The sequence below is a fragment of the Acanthaster planci genome, linkage group LG03, assembly GCF_054643075.1.
Source record: "Acanthaster planci isolate LZ-2023a linkage group LG03, COTS_SCS, whole genome shotgun sequence".
Taxonomy (NCBI): domain Eukaryota; kingdom Metazoa; phylum Echinodermata; class Asteroidea; order Valvatida; family Acanthasteridae; genus Acanthaster; species Acanthaster planci.
In genome coordinates, this window is record NC_141779.1 from 11,167,724 (window position 1) to 11,194,083 (window position 26,360).

At 40.4% G+C, this 26,360-nt stretch overlaps 3 protein-coding genes across 15 annotated transcripts in view; 1 reads left to right on the forward strand and 2 right to left on the reverse strand.

The window, feature by feature from the left end:
- The window catches only part of LOC147799642 (uncharacterized), a 564,475-nt gene that overhangs the window by 168,812 nt on the left and 369,303 nt on the right, over positions 1 to 26,360 (forward strand). The window lies entirely within an intron of this gene.
- LOC147799647 (uncharacterized) overlaps positions 1 to 26,360 on the reverse strand; it is a 291,172-nt gene that overhangs the window by 10,084 nt on the left and 254,728 nt on the right. The gene's annotated exons all lie outside the window — the stretch shown is intronic.
- Positions 5,504 to 26,360, reverse strand: part of LOC110990785 (uncharacterized) — a 222,677-nt gene continuing 201,820 nt past the window's right edge. Inside the window, exons 9-11 of the mRNA XM_087134614.1 lie at positions 13,639 to 13,712; positions 7,240 to 7,512; positions 5,504 to 5,981 (exon numbers count right to left, since the gene is read on the reverse strand). Coding sequence (XP_086990740.1) covers positions 5,950 to 5,981; positions 7,240 to 7,512; positions 13,639 to 13,712 — 379 coding nt within the window. The 3' untranslated portion in view covers positions 5,504 to 5,949. The remainder of the gene's footprint in view (positions 5,982 to 7,239; positions 7,513 to 13,638; positions 13,713 to 26,360) is intronic.

Sequence of the window (26,360 nt, forward strand, 5' to 3'; positions counted from 1 at the left end):
GCATTCTCTTTACGAGTACAGTACCTGGTATACCGCAAAGGCAGAATTACGGAAAAATATAAAGCAATAACACAATAACTAGCACTTCCTTTCCAGATATTTCCCTTTTCTATCGAAAATATGGATATAAAAACTGATATGAATAGACAGAGGAAAGTGTGCCCTTTCAGGTGTCACCAAGATTGCAAGATTTAGATAATTTTAGACCATTTATGCTGGAATAATCATTCTCTGTGCGAGTGCAGAAGACGGTATACTGCAAAGTCAGACTTACGCAAAAATATTGAGCAGTCAGACAACAACTCGCACACCCTTTTGCAGATATTTTCCTAACTACGGCAAATATGGATATGAAACTTATAGGAATGGAAATAGGAACATGTGCCCTTTCAGGTGACACCACGATTCGAAGCTTCAGATAATTCTTAGACCTTTTATGCTCGAATATATGAAGCCTTCTTTGAGCGGGATAAGGAACGGTATAGCGCAAACGAGGCCAGAATTCCGCAAAAATAGGAGGCAGTTGGAAAGGTACTCGCACTTCCTTTGGCAGCTATTTCCCTTACTACTGCAAATATGGATATGAAACTGGTATGAATAGAGGAACAAGTGCCCTTTCAGATGACTTCAAGATTACAAGATTCAGATTATTTTTACTCCTTTTATGCTCAAATATAGGACGCATTCTCTGTGCAGGTTAAGGACCAGTATAGCGCAGACGAAGCCACATTGACTAAAAAATACGACACAGTTTGACAAATACTGGCATTTCCTTTTACAGATATTTTCCTAACTACTTCAAATATGGATATGAAACTTATACGAATTGATAGAGGAACATGTAGCCTTGCAGATGAAACCAAGATTGCAAGATTTAGATATTCTTAGGGTTAGGGTTGGCGTTAGTACGGGTGCCCCCATTTGGTGACCCTGAATAACTTTTTACTCCCGTGACCTTTGACCTTGAGCCTTTTAAGAAAGGTAGTACAACTCTTCATCTACCTTGAATTTAGGTTTACTGGTCACAGGTCAAAGGGGCAGGGGGTATGGCCTTTTCCCCAATGGCACTACTTTTTTGGTGACCACTTGAAAAATCACTAAAAATGACTCGGCATCCAGGTTCAGATATATTTTGCATCAAGGTCAAGAGCTATCTTTTGGGACAACAAAATTCCTGTTTTCCTTTTTTTTTTAAACTGACCGGAAATGACATCATAACTTTGGTATGGTAGAAGATACAAGGTTGAGGTCTGAAAGAAAGTTGTTTGCCTCGAAGTTGCCTTTCGAATTTTGCCGGTTCCAACCCTGTGAGATGTTCCCTTGAGGCTGGGTATAGAGCAGCGCCATAGTTTATGTGTATTAATGCCTGGGGCCTTAACGCCATTTTTTCAAAGTATAAAGTTTGTACACAACCAAAGGAAAGACTTAAATCGGCTATAACTGTTGAACCGACGCCCCAATTGGAACCAGATTTATACAAATGGAGTGGTGTCTGCTTGTGATCATGTACATAGAAGTATGACGGGTCGGATTTATTTGTTTAGCTGTTATAAAGGGTTTCTTTGTGCTCAGTTTTCGGACATGTACAGAACATACGGGCGTGTAGAAAAGGCATGGGGATTTGCCTCAAAAGACAAAGAACCATACGGGAAAATAACAAAATGACCAAGAGGCTGTAGTACATGTAAAAATAATGTTCTGTATTACCTTCTACGGTAAGCTCTACTTCATAATTTGGGGTTAAAGGGGTTGAGGTAATCCCGACTGTGTGCTCCACTTTTCTTACCAACGGAAAAGACCTGTCAATCATATTCTGCCTTGTCTGGATGATAAGATCCAAAGACATACAAAACCTCAACGAGGGCAAATCAGAAGTGGTAATAATTATCATCCTGTGCGAAGGGCTAAATTTGACCCACATTTCGTCCAATACGTCGCCCAAGGGCCTAGCTCTATAAGGTTCCACATGTACAAACAGGCCCCGGGAAGGGTTAGGGGTTAAGGGTTTTGGGTTAGGGGTTGGGGTTACGGGTTAGGGGTTAGGGTTGGTGTTAGGGGTTAGGGTTAGGGGTTAGGGCTAGAAGTTAGGGGTTAGGGGTTACGGTTAAGGGTTTTGGGTTAGGGGTTACGGGTTAGGGGTTAGGGTTGGTGTTAGGGGTTAGGGTTAGGGGTTAGGGCTAGAAGTTAGGGGTTAGGGGTTGGGGTTAGGGTTAGGGGTTAAGGTTAGGAGTTAGGGTTTTGGGCTTGGGGTTAGGGTTAGCGGTTAGGGGTTAGGGTATAATAGTGTTAGGGGTTAGGGTTTTGGACTTGGGGTTAGGATTAGGGGTAAGGGTTAGGATAAGGGGTTGGGGTAAGGCTTAGGGGTTAGGGATTAGGGTTAGGTTTAGGGAATATGGTTAGGAGTTAGGGTTTTGGGCTTGGAGTTAGGGGTTAGTGTTAGGGGTTAGGGTTTGGACTTGGGGTTGGAATTAGGGGTTATTGGTTAGGGGTTAGGGTTAGTGTGAGGGGTTAGGGTAAGGGGTTATGGTTAGGGTTAAGGGGTTATTGGTTAGGGGTAGGGGTTACGGGTTGGGGTTAGGGTTAGGTGTTAGGGTTTGGGGTTAGGGTTAGGGTTTTGGGTTAGGGTTTAGGGTAAGGGGTTTGGGTTTTGGACTTGGGGCAGGGTTAGGGGTAGGGGTTATTGGTTAGGGTTAAGGGTTAGGGTTATTGGTTAGGGTTAGGGGTTGGGGTTAGGGTTAGGGGTAAGGGTTAGGAGTTATTGGTTAGGGGTTAGGGTTAGGGTTTTTCGCTCAGGGTTAGGGTTTTGGGTTTAGGGTTTGGGTTAGGGCTAGGGTTAGTCAGTGGAACTATACAAAAGGCAACTTTTCCCCAAAACTCACTCCTTGCAAGCATTGATGTTGTCTTCTTGCACACCAACATTCACCAGGCGCAAGCCATTGAATCGGTATGCAAAGCCTACAACACAACAAACTTCGGCTACGCCATAACCAACCCCCCATCCAACTACATCTGCATTCTCCTAGAACTTGTTCTAGGCTGCAACTATTTTCAGTTTGGAGGTAAATTCTTCAGAAAGAAAATCGGACGTGCAATGGGATCAGTAGCAAGCCCGGAAATTTGCGACATAGTTTTATACAAATTTGAGCCAGAAAATAGGAGGCAGTTGGAAAAGAACTCGCACTTCCTTCGGCAGATATTTCCCTAACTACTGCAAATATGGATATAAAACGTATATTAATAGATAGGGGAACATGTGGCCTTTCAGGTGATACCTAGAGTTACATAATTTTCAGACCGTTAAAGGACCAAAAAGTCTCCGATTTCTTGACAGGGGCTGGCTCCAAAAATGGAGCTGCGACCCAGTTTTTATTCATTTTTTGTTTATTTATTTTTATTTTTTCCCATTGGAAAATTTCACCACCAACACTGAAATAGACTGGCCCCCTCACTATTTACAGTTTAAAAGCGTTTATTTACATCCATAAAGGCCAAAAGAGTCTCCGGTTTCTGCGGAGCGTGCGCGTCGCCGTAGACCTGCGCGTCTATCTGCAATGCAAAAAAGTTTTTATTCGGTATATAAGATGTCTGAAAGCTGCCAAACCTGCTTGGCTGACTGGAATCGTGCTTTTGCGTAATTTTAATGCATTTAAGATAAGGTGCGGTTGAGCAAAGGAGTCCCTCTAGCCCCATACATTCAGTTGGGCACTCTTTTTCGGACGACGTCATTTATGTATGTTACATTTACATGTGGGAACCAGACAAACAAGGTGGTCTTATGTCCTATGTGCACCCACAAGCTAAAAATGCTTCTCAACAGTAAATAGTGAGTGGCCATTCTATTTCAGCGTTAGTAGCGGTGGTACGTAACTATGTACGTGTGCATATATATAAACAAGCGTACTTCATTTCTAGAAAAAAAGTTGGTCCCCCACCCAAAAAACGGTCGAGTCGCAGCACCACTTTTGAAGCCAGTCCCTAACCCGAAACCAGAGACTTCCATTTCCATCGCTGCAATATTGCCTTGTACGATCTGTTCACCTTATATTGTAACCGAGTATTAAACTACGTGTACGTGTATTTAGAAATTTAAATCAGGACTGACGTCCATTCGGCCAAAAGGCTTAATTGTTTTCATACTTTCAACAGGGTTTCCAATAGTCACACCCTCGGTTGTGCAACTTTATCTCTGACGTCTACCTCTGGAAAGCATATAGGGGCAATCACTGTGGATGTTTGTCCATGAGAAAGAATTGTGTAATACCTGTAAGTGCATAAACCACTGCAAAAGAGCCACTGTCCCGGCATACCAAACCTTGTTTGTATTATGGTAAATTTGGATGTTTATATCCAACTTGGAAAATGCAGGGTAATGCGGATGATAACGTTTGCTGTGAATTTTGCTTCTACTCCACGTTACAAATAATCCTCCTGCAATGTTGGATATTAATTTAATAGCTGGGTAGATCATGTTGAGCATTTTATCGTCAATAGTTGAGTTTGCCTGATTTTTGGAACGTTGCTATCGGATCGCATTGGTTTTGTACTTTGAAAGGGCATTTCACAATCTTCGTTTTTGAAACAAAAGAAATTAAGATTGAATGAGAAGAATTTTTGGACTTGAGGTATTCAAAAGCACTCAAAAAAAGAGAACAATTTATAAAAAAAAAACCACAAATATGCTGTTGTCGTGTGAGAATCTGCTTGATATACCGTACTACTATAGGGTGGGAAAACTTTTCCTCTGAGATTCGAGTCACGGATATTGTTTCTTTCCTTTTACTACGCAAGACAACGGAACCGGCTTTTCTCCATTCTTTTATGCCATTCACCATGCGTAAAGGTGGGTTTCGGTATAGGTACTTTTTTGGGGTAGCCTACGATGCGTTCATGTGTTTCACTTTCACGGACACAAAAATCGACTCCACTGCAACACACGTGGACGTTGTGTTGGCGCAAGTGTTGGGCGCATATGGAAAGGCGGCTTAATGCTGTTGAATCTGTTACTTGAGGCAGCTGCAAATTTTTTCGTATTGACGGCAAGTTTCACACACGGAGTAAAAGCCTGGATCACAAACAGCGGAGGGTAGTCGTGTATGGACTAGCCTTAAGTGTTCTTTTACCAGCTTTTATTTTTATTTGTGTTAGCGTGAAAAATGAAGCTCTTGAAGAGCAAAGGTAGCGAGGCATCGTTCGTGCAGTTGGGTAAATATTAGGAAAATTAAGTTCGCGTGGTGCAAAATGTAATTAGTAATACTGTTGAGTTCAGTTATTTTAGAAGAGGTAGAAATTGATAATGCGCGCACGGAAAACGCAAGCTGAAGTTGGGCTGAGGTTTGTACGAAAACATTCAAGTGCCAACGCGCGCTACGAAGCACGTTTGGCACTTGAATAGAGCTTCATTATTACTTCGTTTTGCTAATTTTGGTTAGTAGTTCATATTGCAATTAAAAATTTAAATGAAATATACAGATGCTTACAAACTGCTCACACTTCGAAACCTCGATTCATTTTTATGGGGGTAGGGGGTAATCTGGGAAAATACCATGTTACAGCCCGAACATTCTAACTTTAACTGTCCGTGTAGTTTGGAGAATTTTTTAAGAAAGCAGTGTAGTTAGACCAGGCGTAATTATGAGGTTGTTGTAGAAGAAAAATGAGCTAAAGGGAAGGTTGCATCATATGGTGCACTTCTTAAGGGAGCTGTAACATACCTGCATTTCCTGGAACCACATGGAAACCGTCGACATTAAGCTTGTTCTGTTTATTCTCCTCTGACTCTATTTTAAACTCCTTATAACGAACCGTGGCATTTTGTCTATCGAACGCCCTCAGAGTAACGATTAGCTCGCATCTGCCAGTACGGGTCAGATCAGCTTCCCGTTGCCCAGCCAGAACTCCCCAGTCAGATCGCCGAAACCCTCGGCGTACTCCTGCCAAGAGCGGTCGAAGCTAACGGAGCCGTTGATGCGTCGTTGAAACACCTGCGAGAAGAGGAGTTGCACGACAGTGCTGAAGAGTTGTGACAAAGTCATGAATACTTTTTTGGTGCGTTGAGATGCGAATGCTGATCATCAAATTGTCACAGAAGGTTCAGTTTGATAGGCTGCAAAGGGCTTAAAAGTTTACCCTCGTTGTTTATCGAATTCGTTGTCAGAAACCGATCGATACTCTTAAGCATTTCTCCTACAGGGAGACAAATGGAAATTTCAGGAATGAATGGATTACAGCCTTGCAAAACTTTTCCCTTTACTTTTGCCTTCTGCCACTAAGTTTTGCAATTAAATGAATGGGGTCTGTTCTTTCGGAAATTCTAACTCAGTGAGGGAAGACGCGTATTTGTGTTTTTGCCCTTCGTAAACAAAGAGTAAAACAGCCAGCAAGCTTCAAAATATAGAATTTTGAAATATTGTTCACCGTTAACAAGGTTGCAGGTGCTCCTCCTGCGTTTTGGGAAACACACTGCAGTATTTCATCATTTATTCAAAAACGCTTGGATGAAAACCGTTCATCTGACTCAAAGTGAAGTTTATTGGATGGTGTCGAGGTGAAACCAAATAATCATGGCTAGATGCATCCACATTTGAATTAGGTGGAGGGGTGGCATGTCTTGACTCAGAATCAACCGATTCCCTCCTACAGTGGTCACGCTTTTTTTTACTTTATTGTCATTTTGACACTAATTACACAGATATATATATTTTTTTGGGGGGGGGAGATTTTAAAAAACTCTGTCATAGAAGACAACTGAATTTACCCGCAACAACGAAAAAAAACAAACAAATAAAACAAAGCGTTGTTAAGGCATACTTTGAAGCTCGTTCCCTTCTAAAACTTGTTTATAGTAAATCTTTCTTTGATGGAAATTTGGCCCCTTGATTATTTTCTGCCCGAAAAATGACAGAATATTATGTAACTATTTCAGTAAGGGAAAAATGCAAAATGTTATGAAATGTTCCCAAAATATTTCTTGAGCAAGTGAATCACCCTTTCTGATGCGAGGAAACTGGCTCTTATATAAAGATTGCAAGAGTTTGCCTCAGACGACGGAGATAATGAAGGGTTATAAAAGCAATGCATTTCCCAAGAGCATTCCCAAAAGACTATGTGCGTGCCGGAGCTTCATCGTGCGCAACATGGGGAGGTTCATGTGAGTGCTCTCAGTAAGTTTTGTCCCCTCAACAAAATTTCAGCTCGAAGGACACGCCCCTGAATTCTCAAGTGTCCCTCTGCAGACCTCACCTCGCGGATTTGAAGTCAAAATTCTCTCCGGTTTGTTCGTAGTGCAATGGAAATGCTCACGCAGTCCGTCTGCAGAGATCTTTTGCAGGTCGCCAATGCCGACATAGACCGTTCCTCGCCGTCTTGGTGGAGCGTACGTATTGTGACCACCCAGTCTGACCTCGGCGCAGGTACACGGATCGCCCGGCGGAATGACGAATTTGACCCTGCCTCTGTCACCAGGGTCTGGCTCCGTACCGAGAACACAGACTTTTGCAGAAACCAAGGTTGATGCTACGTTTAAAAAAAGGGAACAAACAGGTGTAACCCACCCAAACATACATTTTCTAGAAAATTTGTGATAACTGTATTATTTTTAGTGCTTATGGAGAAGAGGAAGAAAACGTCATTGGACTTGTGCCATTAAAACCTAAAAGAAACGAGTGGGAAGGGGGTGGGGAAATCCGCCCCAGCTTGGATTCCCCTTGGTTGGGAGTCCGGTCTGTTTGTATTTTTAATTAAAGATGCATAATTTACGACAGTCCTGTGTGCTTTGCCGTTTATGCCGGGCTCTAAATTAACTTGAACTAAATTCGGACTTCAAACATCAGCAAACGGCTAGAAAATAGAGAACTTTTTCACACAGCAGCATGCATACATTAAATTTCCTAGAGCAACTTGCAGCACAATTAAAACCATAGCTTCTCTAGGGAACGATATAAGTGCAGCTATAATGTAGGTTCATGTCGCGATACATTAACAACAAACAACAGACAACAATGACAGCAACGTCAATAATGCCAACAACAAGAAGCACCTCCTTGAGCATGGATAGAACGTTACTGATTCATGGCTACGTTTAAAAAACTTCTCGATAATGCTTATCTGTTGGAATGAGCAATCTACTTCGTCAATTAGTCGGTATATAAACACGCTAAGTTTTTCTGATTGAAAAGCTAAGCTAGTGATTTTTTCAACAAGCCCCAGGACTTCAATGGGTGTACAGTATTTATAAATATACGAATTATAAGTAAAAAATGGCAAAACACTCTGTAACGAAAGAAAATAAGTAAGGAAAGCAAAAATTTCATCCGATGAAAATGAACTGAAATCCCACCACATTCAATAGCAGAAATCAGAATATTATATGCACTATTCAACAATAATATGTTACTCATTCATAAAAAATGGCAACAAAGCATCCTTTCACTTTTCTTCCTTCACGACGTGTATTAAACTTGCAAAAGAAATGACATTTCCAAAAGCTCACAACTTGAAAAGGCAGTGACTTTCAATTTTGTACACATCATTTGTCACCCTTTTACAGTATAAAACCTTAGCCATACCAATGTGTTTGTTTGTGCCATTGTTGGGTTTTTTTCTGTCAAAACAGTAAATTGAGTGTTTTGTTATATTTTATGATACGTGTGAAATGATCGGCTGTCATTTATAATTCATTAACGTCGGAAATGCACACAAAGGAACAAAGCCATTAAATATCGTCTTTCTTTATTCCTTTCTTTTTTTTTTTACATTGTCAGCAATCGATCATGATTTCATAACTAACTTAGCTGCTTCATGACATCAAAGCCATGAGCCAAAAAAAAAAAAAAAGAAAATACGTTGTTCGCGCAACGAACCTAATGAGAAATTGCATTTCACAAAATTTACTTCAACTGGCTGAATCCATGGAGAGTCATGGGGGTATGCCCTTCTCCCTGTTTGTTTGAAATGCAAAGCCAGAAGGTAATTATTTTCATTCTTCCTATAATGAACGTGTAAATCTCAATCCTCAAAAAAAAAAACTCATGTAAGGAAAGGCCTTAACAATTACGTAAGGAATTCCAATTTTTGTAGGCTCCCCGTAAAAGATCCCCCGAAAATATGGTCCAAAATTTGCTCTTCAGTCGGTCACTGTTTAAATAAGAACATTTTTGTAAATTAACTGCAAGAGTTGTTTACAATGCTTCAATTTTGTAAAATGAAAGGTTTAATTTGATATTATAGGTGTGGACTTGCATGGTACGTGTCTAAAGGAGAAAACACTTCAAATGAGTTGATACCAATGTTCCCTCTGTTATCCTTGTTGGGTACAGACCATTATCATGGGGCAAATATCTTGCTTTTTTGCGATTAAGACAATATAACCAAACTGAGACTACAAGAAGAATAGTCTGTTTCCTTTAGTCAATATGTGATGTTGTATTACTATTCTAACGTGTCCATGGGGAAGAAGATAAACACGGCTCGTCTTGGTAAAAGACTAAATAAAAAACTTTTAACACGATGATTTAAGAGAGGTCTGACGTCGTGAACGAAAAAGAAAGATCGAGTGCCCAAACGCACCACTGGGATGCAATTCGTGATAGCCAAAATTAATATTACGCTGTTCAATACATATACATGTTGTGAATTTTTTCAAATGTCATCAAGTATAAGTTCAGGTGTCAGTGATGATTTGGTCAAAGTTATAAAGTTATCATTATCAAGTGACCTTGAAAATCGCTTCTCAGTGAATGCAACGCTGACAATTGCAATCGTGTTTGAACATGGATCAAGAAAGTTAATCAATTCTTATTATTCTTAGCAAGAATTTGTTCCTTTCCTTAAGCTTTCCTTCAGTAACCACGTCCACTTTATAAAGAAGGCACAGTTATGTAGAGATCTCTTTGGATTGATCATCTAGAAAAGCAAAGTTGTTTTCAGTCAAAGATAAATTACTTAAAAGTCGAATTAAATACGTCACAGAAGCAAACATAATAAACTTTCGACTACAATAGATGAGTATTTTAGTAATAGAAAATGTATGCCTTGTTTTTGCAATACTAAGCTTTGTTCAGGGAAATTAATAGTTTGTTGTCTATAATTATGTTCGCGTATCGGTGTTTCCCTCGCCTTTTGTCTCTGCGGCATGGTTTCGATTCCCGTTTGGCGCGTGTATATTTCGGGCAAATTGTACAAGAAAAAGCAAGATAATTAATCCATTTTGTTTTGTGCGTGTACAGTCACGAATGTTTTGCAGGAGCGCATCGTAGACGATACACCATGTCATTTCTGCCCATAACTGTGCAAAATGGAGGTGTTTTGTTAATGTGAAGGGGCCATTTTAGTATAGAAACAACTTACAGTGTCCATTATGCCGTTTTCATGCATAGCAACTGGGGAAATGTTTAATGATTAGTACTATCTGGTTTTTAGAAACTTTTAAGAAATGACAGGTACATCTTGGCAGTATTCTCTCTTGATTTAAAAAAGGGGCATACCTGACTATGTAATAATTACTTTTTGCCGTGACATTTTTGTAATTCCGCATTCCCATATTAAACTTATGGCAAACGAAGTACGGATTAACTAAAATGACAACATTAAGTTTCAGTCAGATCAAATTTAAATCTAACGTGCGTTACCGTGGGGGAAAACTATTGGGCTTAGCACCTTTTGGGGCGACAATGGGGTAATACCAAATGTTTTACTGCGTTTACATCCATTGGATTCTCGGTGTTATTTTCTGTTGTTGAGATTCCAGCAACTAAGGCTTGTTTGTTTCTTATGAGTTTATTGTCATCATTTTCCTGCTTGGGTTTTTCGGGCATACCTGTCTGGCCAGTGACAGATCAACCATTCACAAAAAAAAGCGGCGGTTGCAACGCATTTGTTGGGGTGACCCAAGAGGATATGGGATGTATCTTTTGTGAGAATTTCTCTTTGAAAATATTAAATTATTCTGTAGTTGAAAGCAAACGAAATTTGTTGTTATAACAAATGAAAATGTATTTCCATCAATGAAATAGGCAAGCGAGTGCCGCCCGACTGTGCCACTCCTGGATCTGTCACTGTTGAATCATCAATAATAAACATTCACTGTACACCTCACAGCTTTTATTCTGAGATCACTGAGAAGAAATGGACCCAGCCCGGTTGGGATCGGTTTCGTTGTCGAAATTTTAGGATATCAAGATTATGAAGGAAAATAAATCAGCATCAATCCTTTAGCTCACTGTATTCAAATCAAGAAAATTGCGTTGTGGGTTCTGCACCCAGGAAAATGAAAAAAAAATGTGGTGAGGGGAAAAAAACCCCAAAAGTTATGCGGTGTTGACCAAGCATTCAGGCGCACGGACTCCTGAAATTCGCTACGAATCGCAGTTACCGGCTTCCATATAGGACTCTTCTGGGTCTCGGGGTTCCCGGCCCACCGCACTTCCTCCCTGTCCATCCATTTAACCCCAAAAAGGGTTCGAGCGACCATGCAAGGGAGGAACGGGACAGGCCCCTAAGCCCTGGCCGCCGAGTCGGCCATACGTCTCGAACCTGTACTAAGGCGCTCACCTGGACTTCGCGGACAGTCCCAGCAGAAGAGCTTACCCGGTAGGCTAAGGTACTGTTGGTATTTGACGGGGTGAATTACAGTCTCTTATAGCTACTGACTGACAGCAAGCGTTGGGAAAATAAAAACCCACCACTGGGATTCGAACCCACCGTCTATAACGATCTGATAACCTCGAGCTTAACCGCTCGGCCATTTCAGAGATAGTGCTTTTGGTGTTCATATCCGAGATAACATAATCATTAACCTTACTGCACAGAATGTTGCTGTGTAAAGACTGAATGGTTAATTAAACGTTACAATAGTGCACCACGTACCAAAAATACACATTCACACACACAATGGTCATCAACATTAAATGTTATCCCTGACAGCTTCTCTTTACTACTTTTAAATAAACGCGCATCAGTATGGGCAAGACCCCGGACAGCGTCAGTACACCTGTCTACACATCCAAACTCTTCTATAGTTTGATGTGAATAACAAGCCATTTCTGCCAGGGGGCATTTTCTCTCGTTTCCTATACAAGCATAAAATGACAGCCGAATCAGGAACCCAATAGTTCTGCTAAATAACAATGTGTTTTGTGGTAGATCTGATGCGTGGTTTAGCCCTATAGCTCTTCAGACACATTGTCCAGTAAAGAGAACCTCTTTACAGCAAATACCTTCTCTGTAAAGATGTGGTTAGACAAGAATTTATCCCGTCATATTATAATTCATTTTCACTACTGTAGACCTAGAGTTGTCCTATTTTAAGTTGTTTGAAACGTTGATGTGAATACATCAGTGTGTTCTTTGTATTTAATACTTGCATTTTCTCATCACTCACTTTTTTACCGTTCAGTGTTACATTGAAGCTTTCTTCCCGGGATAGCGTTACAGTTGCGCCATAAATATGGATATGCTCGTTAGCATGAAAACGCAAAAAGGCAATGAATGATTGCAGCTATCCTTTCAATAAAAACTTGCAAATTCAGATTGTCAGGATGTAAATCGGATGAAGATGGAATTTGTGTTGTCAGTGAATATTCACACTTTTTATTTTATCAAATGATTACGTCATCCTTTATGCCATTTCATATATGTCAGTCTGAGTACAAGCCAGTGTTCGAGCATAAAGCATGTAGCTCTATGGTTCGAGCAAAGGTTTTGATTCTCAAGGTCAAGACTCTGGCCCACAAACCTTCAGACCAAGGCCAAGGCTTAAACCTCAAGGTCAAGGCCCTGCCTGCAGTGTAAAGCTAAAAGCTGTCACATTATAACGAATTATGACTTAAGAATCGTCGAATTGGCAGATATTTCCAATGCCATCCTATTCGTTATTTTACTACAGTAATATAAAATCTGTAATGACATAAGTACAACGGGCTTGCATAACGTGTGTTCAAGATAAGAAGAGGGCGTGGAAAGTGAAATAATTCTAATCAGCATAACATCAGTTCCCGAGAACAGTATTATCAGAGTCTTGATCCCCATTCCACACCATAGATCAGAATGATGGTGTTCTACAATCCTGGCCAAAATTATTGGGACACATATCAGTTGACATACACGTGCAGTTACCCTCCCCAGGTCCCCCAATCCCCACTCAATGTTGTCATCTCGAGCTGGACCGCAGGTCGCGCATCGACACCTAACATTGAGAGGGGGCCAGGGCCCAACGGGATTTAGCCAGGATTGTAGGTTTCACCCAGGATATTCATCTGGGGTTTTCCTTCCACCACTAAAACTGTAATTCCATCTGTCAGTCTATTTTGTACAGGTTCCTTCAGGTTTGCGACCTACAGCGTCTACAGTGCTTTTGCGGAATCCTATACCAGAAATAGTAAAGCATGGTCGCCCCTATTCCTTCTACCCAGATTTTATTCAGAATGAAACAAATAAAACCAGATTATGAGCTCCATCGTCACCATGAGTTTATAATTCTGTGCACATAAACAGGCATGGCGAACACACCTTGCGACAGTGAGGAGTAGTCTCAAATCCAAGAAAAAGTTAGCAGCACGTGATAGTACGCTTGGACTAGATTACGTCAACCTGTTCGATTTTCAAAAAATGAACATGTGTGATCAAAGGCGTACCGGTACGTACCAGCAGCGATGATAATTACTCCCATTGCAGATACCATCTTGGTGGGCTCCACAGACATCACGTCAGCTAAGCCTCTAAAAGATTTAAGCACCAAACGATTCAATTAAAAAATACAAAGTTGATAAAAATTGAAGCAATTTCAGACTCTCAAAAAAACCGGTTACTTTTCAGGAGGAAATCTGGGCCAACCTCCTCAGAATAACGACGTTTCTCTTCAGGCTTTCTGCTCCCAAATCTTCCCCAAGTCCATGGACCTGTCGTCACCGCTTTTTGTGGAAGGGGACCCCTTTTGATTTCAAAGATTCTCATTTCCGACCAACCGCTGTTGTGGTTCCAAATCAAATACAATAACCTTCTTTTTTTAAGGCCACTGACCTTGTCTGCATCTTTGGACCATGAACATTAAAAAAGAGAAATCCTCCTTCCGGTTTTGTTGGGAAAAGGTGGACAATAGTATCCCATGTTACCAGCTGGCATTGGCATAATTACCTGTTCAGTGGCACACACTGCGTAAAACAGGGCACCAGTGATTCCATAGAGCAAGGAACAGAGTGATTCACATCAAACTTCTGGTTGACCTGTTCTCAAGTTATTCATGTCCCTGGAGCTGTGCTTTCTTTGCTTTTACTTTATTTCTTTTACTTTACTTTATTTTCGAGCAAGAAGGTTCAAATTCGTAAACAATCATCAATGGGCAAACATGTTACATGTACAGAATATACAAATCGGTGAATGAAAGCAACTCGGATTTACTCGTCCAATGTGTTTGCATAGGGCCGGTATCCACGTTTAAAGCAATTTATTATGCCGATTAGGTACTACTGTAAAAACCATCCGACCAAGGTGGATCAAATTCCTTTTGAAAGAAACGGAGTTTATGTGCTCATCCTGAATGCCAGGGAATGAATCGGCTAGTAGTAGACCAGTGTCGATGATCATTTCACCTCAGGAAGTTATTTAGTTGGTTTTGTTTTGCAACTTAATTTGAATTTCTGTCCCTAATAGATGGCTATGAAGGATGTAGATTTGGTATGGTTTAGTGTAATTTACACCAAAGGACTGAATTTTTACCTGAACATAACAGTCTAAAACTTAATGCAAAAAAATTAATTCTTAGACCTTTTATGCTCGAATATATGAAGCCTTCTTTGAGCGGGATGAGGACCGGTATAGGGCAGACGTAGCCATAATTTAGCAAAAACAAGAGGCGGTTGGAAACGAACTCGCACTTCCTTTGGCAGCTATTTCCCTAACTACTGCAAATATGGATATGGAACTTAAATTAATGGATAGAGGAATATGTTGCCTTTCAGATGACACCAAGATTGCTAGCTCTAGATATTTGTAAGACCTTTTATGCTCAAATATATGAAGCATTCTCTGCGAGAAATAAGGACCGGTATAGCGCAGACGAAGCCATAATTCCGCCAAAAAACAAGAGACAGTTCGAAACGGACTGGCACTTCCTTTGGCAGCTATTTCCCTAACTAATGCAGATATGGATACGAAACTTAATCGAATGGATAAAGAAGCAAATTGCCTTTCAGATGACACCAAGATTGGTACATTTAGATAATTGGAAGATTTTTGTATGCTGGGATAGATGAAGCATTGGGTGCGAGGGATAAGGACCGGTACAGGGCAGACGTAGCCATAATTTAGCAAAAACAAGAGGCGGTTGGAGACGAACTCGCACTTCCTTTGGCAGCTATTTCCCTAACTACTGCAAATATGGATATGGAACTTATATGAATGGATAGAAGAATATGTTGCCTTTCAGATGACACCAAAATTGCTAGCTCTAGATAACTGTAAGACCTTTTATGCTCAAATATATGAAGCATTCTCCGCGAGGGATAAGGACCGGTATAGCGCAGACGAAGCCATAATTCCGCAAAAACAAGAGGCGGTTGGAAACGAACACGCACTTCCTTTTGCAGCTATTTCCCTAACTACTGCAAATATTGATGTGAAACTTGTATGAATGGATAGAGGAATATGGTGCCTTTCAGATGACACCAAGATTGCTAGATGTAGACAATTTTAAGACCTTTTATGCTCAAATATATGAAGCATTGGGTGCGAGGGATAAGGACCGGTATAGCGCAGACGAAGCCATAATTCCGCAAAAACAAGAGACAGTTCGAAACGGACTCGCACTTCCTTTGGCAGCTATTTCCCTAACTACTGCAAATATTGATGTGAAACTTATATGAATGGATAGAGGAATATGGTGCCTTTCAGATGACACCAAGATTGCTAGATGTAGACAATTTTAAGACCTTTTATGCTCAAATATATGAAGCATTGGGTGCGAGGGATAAGGACCGGTATAGCGCAGACGAAGCCATAATTCCGCAAAAACAAGAGACAGTTCGAAACGGACTCGCACTTCCTTTGGCAGCTATTTCCCTAACTACTGCAAATATTGATGTGAAACTTATATGAATGGATAGAGGAATATGTTGCCTTTCAGATGACACCAAGATTGCTAGATGTAGACAATTTCAAGACCTTTTATGCTCAAATATATGAAGCATTGGGTGCGAGGGATGAGGACCGGTATAGGGCAGACTTAGCCATAATTCAGCAAAAACTGGATGCAGTGGGAAACGAACTCGCACTTCCTTTGGCAGCTATTTCCCTAAGTACTGCAAATATCGATGTCAAACTTATATGAATGGATAGACGAACAAATGGCCTTTCCGATGACACCAAGATTGCTACATTTAGATAATTGGAAGATTTTTGTATGCTGGGATAGATGAAGCATTGGGTGCGAGGGATAAGGACCGGTATAGGGCAGACGTAGCCATAATTTAGCAAAAACAAGAGGCGGTTGGAAACGAACTCGCACTTCCTTTGGCAGCTATTTCCCTAACTACTGCAAAGAAGGATATGAAACTTATATTAATGGATAGAAGAATATGTTGCCTTTCAGATGACACCAAAATTGCTAGCTCTAGATAATTGTAAGACCTTTTATGCTCAAATATATGAAGCATTCTCCGCGAGGGATAAGGAGCGGTATAGCGCAGACGAAGCCATAATTCCGCAAAAACAAGAGGCGGTTGGAAACGAACATGCACTTCCTTTTGCAGCTATTTCCCTAACTACTGCAAATATTGATGTGAAACCTATATGAATGGATTGAGGAATATGTTGCCTTTCAGATGACACCAAGATTGCTAGATGTAGATAATTTTAAGACCTTTTATGCTCAAATATATGAAGCATTGGGTGCGAGGGATAAGGACCGGTATAGGGCAGACTTAGCCATAATTCAGCAAAAACTGGATGCAGTGGGAAACGAACTCGCACTTCCTTTGGCAGCTATTTCCCTGACTACTGCAAATATTGCTGTAAAACGTATATGAATGGATAGAGGAAGATGTTGCCTTTCAAATGACACCGAGATTGGTACATTTATATAATTTGAAGACCCTTTATGCTTGGATAGATGAAGCATTGGGTGCGAGGGATAAGGACCGGTATAGGGCAGACGTAGCCATAATTCAGCAAAAACTGGATGCAGTGGGAAACGAACTCGCACTTCCTTTGGCAGCTATTTCCCTAACTACTGCAAATATTGATGTGAAACTTATATGAATGGATAGACGAACAAATGGCCTTTCAGATGACACCAAGATTGCTACATTTAGATAATTGGAAGATTTTTGTATGCTGGGATAGATGAAGCATTGGGTGCGAGGGATAAGGACCGGTATAGGGCAGACGTAGCCATAATTTAGCAAAAACAAGAGGCGGTTGGAAACGAACTCGCACTTCCTTTGGCAGCTATTTCCCTAACTACTGCAAAGAAGGATATGAAACTTATATTAATGGATAGAAGAATATGTTGCCTTTCAGATGACACCAAAATTGCTAGCTCTAGATAATTGTAAGACCTTTTATGCTCAAATATATGAAGCATTCTCCGCGAGGGATAAGGACCGGTATAGCGCAGACGAAGCCATAATTCCGCAAAAACAAGAGGCGGTTGGAAACGAACACGCACTTCCTTTTGCAGCTATTTCCCTAACTACTGCAAATATTGATGTGAAACTTATACGAATGGATAGAGGAATATGTTGCCTTTCAGATGACACTAAGATTGCTAGATGTAGATAATTTTAAGACCTTTTATGCTCAAATATATGAAGCATTGGGTGCGAGGGATAAGGGCCGGTATTGGGTAGACGTAGCCATAATTCAGCAAAAACTGGATGCAGTGGGAAACGAACCCGCACTTCCTTTGGCAGCTATTTCCCTGACTACTGCAAATATTGCTGTAAAACGTATATGAATGGATAGAGGAAAATGTTGCCTTTCAAATGACACCGAGATTGGTACATTTATATAATTTGAAGACCCTTTATGCTTGGATAGATGAAGCATTGGGTGCGAGGGATAAGGACCGGTATAGGGCAGACGTAGCCATAATTCAGCAAAAACTGGGTGCAGTGGGAAACGAACTCGCACTTCCTTTGGCAGCTATTTCCCTAACTATTGCAAATATGGATACGAAACTTATATGAATAGATAGACAAACAAATGGCCTTTCAGATGACACCAAGATTGCTACATTTAGATAATTGGAAGATTTTTGTATGCTGGGATAGATGAAGCATTGGGTGCGAGGGATAAGGACCGGTATAGGGCAGACGTAGCCATAATTTAGCAAAAACAAGAGGCGGTTGGAAACGAACTCGCACTTCCTTTGGCAGCTATGTCCATAACTATTGCAAATATGGATATGAAACTTATATGAATAGATAGAAGAAAATGTTGCCTTTCAGATGACACCAAAATTGCTAGCTCTAGATAATTGTAAGACCTTTTATGCTCAAATATATGAAGCATTCTCCGCGAGGGATAAGGACCGGTATAGCGCAGACGAAGCCATAATTCCGCAAAAACAAGAGACAGTTCGAAACGGACTCGCACTTCCTTTTGCAGCTATTTCCCTAACTACTGCAAATATTGATGTGAAACTTATATGAATGGATAGAGGAATATGGTGCCTTTCAGATGACACCAAGATTGCTAGATGTAGACAATTTTAAGACCTTTTATGCTCAAATATATGAAGCATTGGGTGCGAGGGATAAGGACCGGTATAGCGCAGACGAAGCCATAATTCCGCAAAAACAAGAGACAGTTCGAAACGGACTCGCACTTCCTTTGGCAGCTATTTCCCTAACTACTGCAAATATTGATGTGAAACTTATATGAATGGATAGAGGAATATGTTGCCTTTCAGATGACACCAAGATTGCTAGATGTAGATAATTTGAAGACCTTTTATGCTCAAATATATGAAGCATTGGGTGCGAGGGATAAGGACCGGTATAGGGCAGACTTAGCCATAATTCAGCAAAAACTGGATGCAGTGGGAAACGAACTCGCACTTCCTTTGGCAGCTATTTCCCTAAGTACTGCAAATATCGATGTCAAACTTATATGAATGGATAGACAAACAAATGGCCTTTCAGATGACACCAAGATTGCTAGATGTAGATAATTTTAAGACCTTTTATGCTCAAATATATGAAGCATTGGGTGCGAGGGATAAGGGCCCGTATTGGGTAGACGTAGCCATAATTCAGCAAAAACTGGATGCAGTGGGAAACGAACCCGCACTTCCTTTGGCAGCTATTTCCCTGACTACTGCAAATATTGCTGTGAAACGTATATGAATGGATAGAGGAATATGTTGCCTTTCAAATGACACCGAGATTGGTACATTTATATAATTTGAAGACCCTTTATGCTTGGATAGATGAAGCATTGGGTGCGAGGGATAAGGACCGGTATAGGGCAGACGTAGCCATAGTTCAGCAAAAACTGGATGCAGTGGGAAACGAACTCGCACTTCCTTTGGGTGCTATGTCCATAACTATTGCAAATATGGATACGAAACTTATATGAATGGATAGACGAACAAATGGCCTTTCAGATGACACCAAGATTGCTACATTTAGATAATTGGAAGATTTTTGTATGCTGGGATAGATGAAGCATTGGGTGCGAGGGATAAGGACCGGTATAGGGCAGACGTAGCCATAATTTAGCAAAAACAAGAGGCGGTTGGAAAGGAACTCGCACTTCCTTTGGCAGCTATTTTCCTAACTACTGCAAATATGGATATGGAACTTATATGAAGGGATAGAAGAAAATGTTGCCTTTCAGATGACACCAAAATTGCTAGCTCTAGATAATTGTAAGACCTTTTATGCTCAAATATATGAAGCATTCTCCGCGAGGGATAAGGACCGGTATAGCGCAGACGAAGCCATAATTCCGCAAAAACAAGAGACAGTTCGAAACAGACTTGCACTTCCTTTTGCAGCTATTTCCCTAACTAATGCAAATATGGATACGAAACTTAAATGAATGGATAGAGAAACAAATGGCCTTTCAGATGTCACCAATATGGGTACATTTATATAATTTGAAGACCTTTTATGCTGGATAGATGAAGCATTGGCTGCGAGGGATAAGGACCGGTATAGCGCAGACGAAGCCATAATTTAGCAAAAACAAGAGGCGGTTGGAAACGAACACGCACTTCCTTTTGCAGCTATTTCCCTAACTACTGCAAATATTGAAGTGAAACTTATATGAATGGATAGAAGAATATGTTGCCTTTCAGATGACACCAAGATTGCTAGATGTAGATAATTTTAAGACCTTTTATGCTCAAATATATGAAGCATTGGGTGCGAGGGATAAGGACCGGTATAGGGCAGACGTAGCCATAATTTAGCAAAAACAAGAGGCGGTTGGAAACGAACTCGCACTTCCTTTGGCAGCTATTTCCCTAACTACTGCAAATATGGATATGAAACTTATATTAATGGAGAGAAGAATATGTTGCGTTTCAGATGACACCAAAATTGCTAGCTCTAGATAATTGTAAGACCTTTTATGCTCAAATATATGAAGCATTCTCCGCGAGGGATAAGGACCGGTATAACGCAGACGAAGCCATAATTCCGCAAAAACAAGAGACAGTTCGAAACGGACTCGCACTTCCTTTGGCAGCTATTTCCCTAACTACTGCAAATATTGATGTGAAACTTATATGAATGGATAGAGGAATATATTGCCTTTCAGATGACACCAAGATTGCTAGATGTAGACAATTTTAAAACCTTTTATGCTCAAATATATGAAGCATTGGGTGCGAGGGATAAGGACCGGTAAAGGGCAGACGTAGCCATAATTCAGCAAAAACTGGATGCAGTGGGAAACGAACTCGCACTTCCTTTGGCAGCTATTTCCCTAACTACTGCAAATATCGATGTCAAACTTATATGAATGGATAGACGAACAAATGGCCTTTCAGATGACACCAAGATTGCTACATTTAGATAATTGGAAGATTTTTGTATGCTGGGATAGATGAAGCATTGGGTGCGAGGGATAAGGACCGGTATAGGGCAGACGTAGCCATAATTTAGCAAAAACAAGAGGCGGTTGGAAACGAACTCGCACTTCCTTTGGCAGCTATTTCCCTAACTACTGCAAAGAAGGATATGAAACTTATATTAATGGATAGAAGAATATGTTGCCTTTCAGATGACACCAAAATTGCTAGCTCTAGATAATTGTAAGACCTTTTATGCTCAAATATATGAAGCATTCTCCGCGAGGGATAAGAACTGGTATAGCGCAGACGAAGCCATAATTCCGCAAAAACAAGAGACAGTTCGAAACAGACTTGCACTTCCTTTTGCAGCTATTTCCCTAACTAATGCAAATATGGATACGAAACTTAAATGAATGGATAGAGAAACAAATGGCCTTTCAGATGACACCAATATGGGTACATTTATATAATTTGAAGACCTTTTATGCTGGATAGATGAAGCATTGGCTGCGAGGGATAAGGACCGGTATAGCGCAGACGAAGCCATAATTTAGCAAAAACAAGAGGCGGTTGGAAACGAACACGCACTTCCTTTTGCAGCTATTTCCCTAACTACTGCAAATATTGAAGTGAAACTTATATGAATGGATAGAAGAATATGTTGCCTTTCAGATGACACCAAGATTGCTAGATGTAGATAATTTTAAGACCTTTTATGCTCAAATATATGAAGCATTGGGTGCGAGGGATAAGGACCGGTATAGGGCAGACGTAGCCATAATTCAGCAAAAACTGGATGTAGTGGGAAACGAACTCGCACTTCCTTTGGCAGCTATTTCACTAACTACTGCAAATATTGATGTGAAACTAATATGAATGGATAGAGGAAAATGTTGCCTTTCAGATGACACCAGGATTGGTACAATTATATAATTTGAAGACCCTTTATGCTTGGATAGATGAAGCATTGGCTACGAGGGATAAGGACCGGTATTGCGCAGACGAAGCCATAATTCCGCAAAAACAAGAGGCAATTGGAAACGAACACGCACTTCCTTTTGCAGCTATTTCCCTAACTACTGCAAAAATTGATGTAAAACTTATATGAATGAATAGAGGAATATGTTGCCTTTCAGATGACACCAAGATTGCTACATTTATATAATTTGAAGACTCTTTATGCTTGGATAGATGAAGCATTGGCTACGAGGGATGAGGACCGGTATTGGGCAGACGAAGCCATAATTCCGCAAAAACAAGAGGCAGTTGGAAACGAACTCGCACTTCCTTTGGCAGCTATTTCCCTAACTACTGCAAATATGGATATGAAACTTATATTAATGGATAGAAGAATATGTTGCCTTTCAGATGACACCAAAATTGCTAGCTCTAGATATTTGTAAGACCTTTTATGCTCAAATATATGAAGCATTCTCCGCGAGGGATAAGGACCGGTATAGCGCAGACGAAGCCATAATTCCGCAAAAACAAGAGACAGTCCGAAACGGACTCGCACTTCCTTTGGCAGCTATTTCCCTAACTACTGCAAATATGGATACGAAACTTAAATGAATGGATAGAGAAACAAATGGCCTTTCAGATGACACCAAGATTGGTACATTTATATAATTTGAAGACCATTTATACTTTGATAGATGAAGCATTGGCTACGAGGGATAAGGACCGGTATTGCACAGACGAAGCCATAATTCCGCAAAAACAAGAGGCAATTTGAAACGAACTCGCACTTCCTTTTGCAGCTATTTCCCTAACTACTGCAAAAATTGATGTAAAACTTATATGAATGAATAGAGGAATATGTTGCCTTTCCGATGACACCAAGATTGCTAGATGTAGATAATTTTAAGACCTTTTATGCTCAAATATATGAAGCATTGGGTGCGAGGGATAAGGACCGGTATAGGGCAGACGTAGCCATAATTCAGCAAAAACTGGATGCAGTGGGAAACGAACTCGCACTTCCTTTGGCAGCTATTTCCCTAACTACTGCAAATATTGATGTGAAACTTATATGAATGGATAGACGAACAAATGGCCTTTCAGATGACACCAAGATTGCTACATTTAGATAATTGGAAGGTTTTTGTATGCTGGGATAGATGAAGCATTGGGTGCGAGGGATAAGGACCGGTATAGGGCAGACGTAGCCATAATTTAGCAAAAACAAGAGGCGGTTGGAAAGGAACTCGCACTTCCTTTGGCAGCTATTTCCCTAACTACTGCAAATATCGATGTCAAACTTATATGAATGGATAGACGAACAAATGGCCTTTCAGATGACACCAAGATTGCTACATTTAGATAATTGGAAGATTTGTGTATGCTGGGATAGATGAAGCATTGGGTGCGAGGGATAAGGACCGGTATAGGGCAGACGTAGCCATAATTTAGCAAAAACAAGAGGCGGTTGGAAACGAACTCGCACTTCCTTTGGCAGCTATTTCCCTAACTACTGCAAAGAAGGATATGAAACTTATATTAATGGATAGAAGAATATATTGCCTTTCAGATGACACCAAAATTGCTAGCTCTAGATAATTGTAAGACCTTTTATGCTCCAATATATGAAGCATTCTCCGCGAGGGATAAGAACTGGTATAGCGCAGACGAATCCATTATTCCGCAAAAACAAGAGACAGTTCGAAACAGACTTGCACTTCCTTTTGCAGCTATTTCCCTAACTAATGCAAATATGGATACGAAACTTAAATGAATGGATAGAGAAACAAATGGCCTTTCAGATGACACCAATATGGGTACATTTATATAATTTGAAGACCTTTTATGCTGGATAGATGAAGCATTGGCTGCGAGGGATAAGGACCGGTATAGCGCAGACGAAGCCATAATTTAGCAAAAACAAGAGGCGGTTGGAAACGAACACGCACTTCCTTTTGCAGCTATTTCCCTAACTACTGCAAATATTGAAGTGAAACTTATATGAATGGATAGAAGAATATGTTGCCTTTGAGATGACACCAAGATTGCTAGATGTAGATAATTTTAAGACCTTTTATGCTCAAATATATGAAGCATTGGGTGCGAGGGATAAGGACCGGTATAGGGCAGACGTAGCCATAATTCAGCAAAAACTGGATGTAGTGGGAAACGAACTCGCACTTCCTTTGGCAGCTATTTCACTAACTACTGCAAATATTGATGTGAAACTAATATGAATGGATAGAGGAAAATGTTGCCTTTCAGATGACACCAGGATTGGTACAATTATATAATTTGAAGACCCTTTATGCTTGGATAGATGAAGCATTGGCTACGAGGGATAAGGACCGGTATTGCGCAGACGAAGCCATAATTCCGCAAAAACAAGAAGCAATTGGAAACGAACACGCACTTCCTTTTGCAGCTATTTCCCTAACTACTGCAAAAATTGATGTAAAACTTATATGAATGGATAGAGGAATATGTTGCCTTTCAGATGACACCAAGATTGCTAGATGTAGATAATTTTAAGACCTTTTATGCTCAAATATATGAAGCATTGGGTGCAAGGGATAAGGACCGGTATAGGGCAGACGTAGCCATAATTCAGCAAAAACTGGATGTAGTGGGAAACGAACTCGCACTTCCTTTGGCAGCTATTTCACTAACTACTGCAAATATTGATGTGAAACTAATATGAATGGATAGAGGAAAATGTTGCCTTTCAGATGACACCAGGATTGGTACAATTATATAATTTGAAGACCCTTTATGCTTGGATAGATGAAGCATTGGCTACGAGGGATAAGGACCGGTATTGCGCAGACGAAGCCATAATTCCGCAAAAACAAGAGGCAATTGTAAACGAACACGCACTTCCTTTTGCAGCTAACTACTGCAAATATGGATATGAAACTTATATTAATGGATAGAAGAATATGTTGCCTTTCAGATGACACCAAAATTGCTAGCTCTAGATAATTGTAAGACCTTTTATGCTCAAATATATGAAGCATTCTCCGCGAGGGATAAGAACCGGTATAGCGCAGACGAAGCCATAATTCCGCAAAAACAAGAGACAGTTCGAAACGGACTCGCACTTCCTTTGGCAGCTATTTCCCTAACTACTGCAAATATGGATACGAAACTTAAATGAATGGATAGAGAAACAAATGGCCTTTCAGATGACACCAAGACTGGTACATTTAGATAATTTGAAGACCTTTTATGCTGGGATAGATGAAGCATTGGCTGCGAGGGATAAGGACCGGTATTGCACAGACGAAGCCATAATTTAGCAAAAACAAGAGGCGGTTGGAAACGAACTCGCACTTCCTTTGGCAGCTATTTCCCTAACTACTGCAAATATGGATATGAAACTTATATTAATGGATAAAAGAATATGTTGCCTTTCAGATGACACCAAAAATGCTAGCTCTAGATAATTGTAAGACCTTTTATGCTCAAATATATGAAGCATTCTCCGCGAGGGATAAGGACCGGTATAGTGCAGACGAAGCCATAATTCCGCAAAAACAAGAGGTGGTTGGAAACGAACACGCACTTCCTTTTGCAACTATTTCCCTAACTACTGCAAATATTGATGAGAAACGTATATGAATGGATAGAGGAATATGTAGCCTTTCAGATGACACCAAGATTGCTAGATGTAGATAATTTTAAGACCTTTTATGCTCAAATATATGAAGCATTGGGTGCGAGGGATAAGGACCGGTATAGGGCAGACGTAGCCATAATTCAGCAAAAACTGGATGCAGTGGGAAACGAACTCGCACTTCCTTTGGCAGCTATTTCCCTAACTTCTGCAAATATTGCTGTGAAACTTGTATGAATGGATAGAGGAAAATGTTGCCTTTCAGATGACACCGAGATTGGTACATTTATATAATTTGAAGACCCTTTATGCTTGGATAGATGAAGCATTGGGTGCGAGGGATAAGGACCGGTATAGGGCAGACGTAGCCATAATTTAGCAAAAACAAGAGGCGGTTGGAAACGAACTCGCACTTCCTTTGGCAGCTATTTCCCTAACTACTGCAAATATGGATATGAAACTTATATTAATGGATAGAAGAATATGTTGCCTTTCAGATGACACCAAAATTGCTAGCTCTAGATAATTGTAAGACCTTTTATGCTCAAATATATGAAGCATTCTCCGCGAGGGATAAGAACCGGTATAGCGCAGACGAAGCCATAATTCCGCAAAAACAAGAGACAGTTCGAAACGGACTCGCACTTCCTTTGGCAGCTATTTCCCTAACTACTGCAAATATGGATACGAAACTTAAATGAATGGATAGAGAAACAAATGGCCTTTCAGATGACACCAAGATTGGTACATTTATATAATTTGAAGACCATT